The sequence below is a fragment of the Acyrthosiphon pisum genome, chromosome X, assembly GCF_005508785.2.
Source record: "Acyrthosiphon pisum isolate AL4f chromosome X, pea_aphid_22Mar2018_4r6ur, whole genome shotgun sequence".
In the NCBI taxonomy this organism is placed as follows: domain Eukaryota; kingdom Metazoa; phylum Arthropoda; class Insecta; order Hemiptera; family Aphididae; genus Acyrthosiphon; species Acyrthosiphon pisum.
The window spans coordinates 105712853-105716550 of NC_042493.1; the positions used below are offsets into that span (position 1 = coordinate 105712853).

The window sequence follows — 3698 nt, forward strand, 5'->3', positions numbered from 1 at the left end:
GATTGGATCTCTTGTGGACTTATCAATTCGATTAAACATAGAGACAAAATGGCAGCCAAATTACGTAAACGACCTTTTGACAGAGAGTTCAAAATTAAATACAATAAATATAGAAATCTATTGAATATTCTAATTAAAAAAGCTAAGATACTCCATTATCAAGCTAAGATTATCAAAGCAGGTAATGATACAAAAGAAATTTGGAGCATAATTAATGACGTTATAGGTAAAAAAGGCAATAAAACAATACCAGTTAACAAATTAGTTGATATAAATGGTGTTACAATCAATAATAAAAATCAAATTTGTGATGAATTTAACAATTTTTTTATAAATGTTGGAAAAAATATTAAAAATAGTCTCAAGTTGAAAGGTTATGAAACAAAATCGTGGGCTGAATTAAATAAAAATTGTGAAATTTTAAGTTCAATACTTGTTACACCTATAGATAGAAATGAGATAGAAAAGTATATACAACAAATTAAAAAGCATACAAACTTTTTTGAATATGGTCTTACAAATCATACTCTTAAATCTACAGCTAGTACTATATCGTATCCTTTGGCAAAATTATTTAATCATTCAATCTCCATGGGTATTTACCCGTCGTGTTTTAAAAGGTGTATAATTGTACCATTACATAAATCTGGTGACCCTACACATTGTGGTAACTATCGGCCAATAGCCTTATCTTTATCATTATCTAAAATATACGAAAAATGCCTAAAACATAGAATAATGCACTTTCTAAATACTAAAAATTTTTTTTCTAAAAACCAATTTGGATTTATAACAGGCAAATCTACTGATGATGCATTATTTTCTATTAATAATTTTATCCATACGAACCTTGATAGCAGTAATAAAGTTATTGGTATTTTCTTAGATGTAAAAAAAGCTTTCGATTGCATAAATCATGAAATACTTCTTAAAAAATTATATTATTGTGGTTTAAGAGGAAAAATGCATGAACTATTAAGTTCGTATCTAAGTAATAGAACACAAGTTGTTAGAGTTAATAATTCTTTAAGTTCGCCATTAGAGGTTCAATGTGGTGTACCTCAAGGTACGGTTCTAGGGCCTATTCTATTTATTATTTATATTAATGGTTTGCTGAATTTAAGTATAAATGCGAATACTATCTGCTATGCTGATGATACTGCTGTTCTGATTCAAGACAAATCAGTAAATTCGCTTTTTTTGAACTCAAACACTGTTATAAATAAAATTAAGGCTTGGTTTGATAATAATCTATTAGAAATTAACCTGGACAAATCGAAATATATGTATTTTAGCATACTTCTTGAAAGTATAGACACAAAATATCAAATACTCGTTAATTCATCAGGCAATCAAAATATAAACAATATGGCCAACAATAATTCTACCGCTTTGCTTTCTGTAAATAAAATTAAATACCTTGGTATAACCTTAGATAACAAACTTAAGTGGGATCATCATATAAATTCATTAACAAATACTATTCGTAAATTTTTTTATATTTTTAATGATGTAAAATATATATTTAATATTCATATAAAAAGACACATATATATTTCACTCGTTCAATCAATTCTAAATTATGGGATAGTTGTGTAGGGACAGGCATATGACTCACATACAACCTCTTTAAAATCAACTATTAATAGCTTAATTAAATTCTTGTTAGTTAAACCAAAACTTACAAATAATGAATATGTGTACAAAGAATTAAATGTTTTCAACATAAATGGTTTATATTACAACAATATTTTAATGCTCTATATAAACACAGACATGATACTTTATCAGCCGTTAACCATGACTATTGTACTAGATACAAAAAAATTATCAACATAAAAATTCCAAAATTTCACAAACAGTTTGGTGCAAAAAATTCTATCTCTGTTGCAATACATTTATGTAGGACTCTAAAAATTAATATTTTTGACTTTAATAATTTAAGACATCTTAAGCTATATTTAAAACTTGTTAACTTTAATGAATTTGACATTGTATAAACTTAAAGATTGCAAGCAGAATATTACTATTTCTTTATACCTAACTAATACTATTATTACTATACTTTTTTTATGAACTCTTTATAACCCTCCACCACAAGCTTTTAGCTTATCGGAGGGCTGCAAATATTTACAAACTTTTACTTATTTTAATTCTTTATATTATTTTATTTGTATACTATACTTAATAAATTATTTATATATGTACAAAAAGACAATTTTTTTGCAAATAAACATTATTATTATTATTATTATTATTATTATTATATCATCTAAATATACATAAAAAATTAATTGCCTGTAATAAGATGCGTTAGTCATTATTGTGTAGGTACTTGATAATTTTCCCGGTACTTTTGAGTACCTACAACTCTTGGTATAATTGGAATTACTCCAACAAATTTACCCCCCCCTCCCCTCTAAAGTACCAACTAGATTCACTTTCATATCAGAAAATATACTGTTGAAGAAAATTTAAGCATTTTTACTGACCTAAAAGGTGACGACAGACACACAAAAAAAAATAAAACACAAATCATTGTAAAATTAATACATTCATCGTTCCACTCAGAATTTAATATATAACTCATTTATCATGGCCATAGTAACAAACCATAAATAAATACTAGGTATTATGTACAGCTACCATATTATAAATTGGTAAAAATTAAAAGGTGAACAATCTCATAAAATTTAAAGCAAAAAGTCTTCTAGATTTTGCGTAGTATCTATATATTTGTTTTATGAACGAAATAAAATAATTCCCAATTTTTAAATAATATAAATTTTAAACAATAACTATATATTTCAGATCTATATCTGAAAATGAAGAAACTACAATAAAAGCCGAAAAGGATTTAATCGAGTGTTTTGCATTTGAAGGAGCAGTGCTTAACGAAAGTCACTCTTCAGAACTCATGCAAAATATGGAATCTATCTTAAAGGAAAAGCCTTTAACACACAATGTTTTTTATAATGCATTTTCAAATTTGAGTCAAGTTCCAGTTGATAAGAAATTTCAAAATGGAAATAATCATCACAAATGCAATATTTGCGATAAATTATATAACTCAAAAGCAAATTTGACTAGACACGTTAAGATTCATACCAGAGAAGAATCCGAGGAACCAGAGAAGAAATCAATCTGTGCCTATTGTAATAAATCATATACTAAATCATATTTGAAAACACACACAAAGATTCATACTGGTCAAAATCTGCATAATTGTGATATCTGCAATAAGAAATATTGTCTTAAATCAACTCTAACATATCATAAAAGAACACATACCGGAGTAAAACCGTACAAATGTGATATCTGCGATAGTAAATTTTCTCAGAGCTCAACTCTAACATATCATAAAAGAACACATACCGGAGTAAAGCCGTTCAAATGTGATAAGTGTGATAAACGGTTTTTTGGTCAATCAAATTTATATAGCCATATGAGGACACATTCCTGTGTAAAAATTTTTACATGTGATATCTGTGATCAGGATTTTTCTCGGAAAGGAGATTTAATAATTCATTTAACTACACATATATGTGTAAATTTGTATAAATGTGATATATGTTATCATATTTTTAAAAAGATAAAAAATGTTAAAAAGCATGTAATGACATTTCATTTTTGATATGCGTTGATACAGTTTTCTTCAAATAGTTTAATTTTAATTATTTTATCTAATATAATATTAC

General features: G+C 26.3%; 1 protein-coding gene across 1 annotated transcript in view; it reads left to right on the plus strand.

The window, feature by feature from the left end:
- Window positions 1-3653, plus strand: part of LOC103308263 (zinc finger protein 525-like) — a 13146-nt gene extending 9493 nt beyond the window's left edge. The window contains exon 3 of the mRNA XM_029485371.1: window positions 2812-3653. Within this exon, the coding sequence (XP_029341231.1) occupies window positions 2812-3634 (823 nt within the window). The 3' untranslated portion in view covers window positions 3635-3653. The remainder of the gene's footprint in view (window positions 1-2811) is intronic.
- Window positions 3654-3698: the final 45 nt, after the last annotated feature.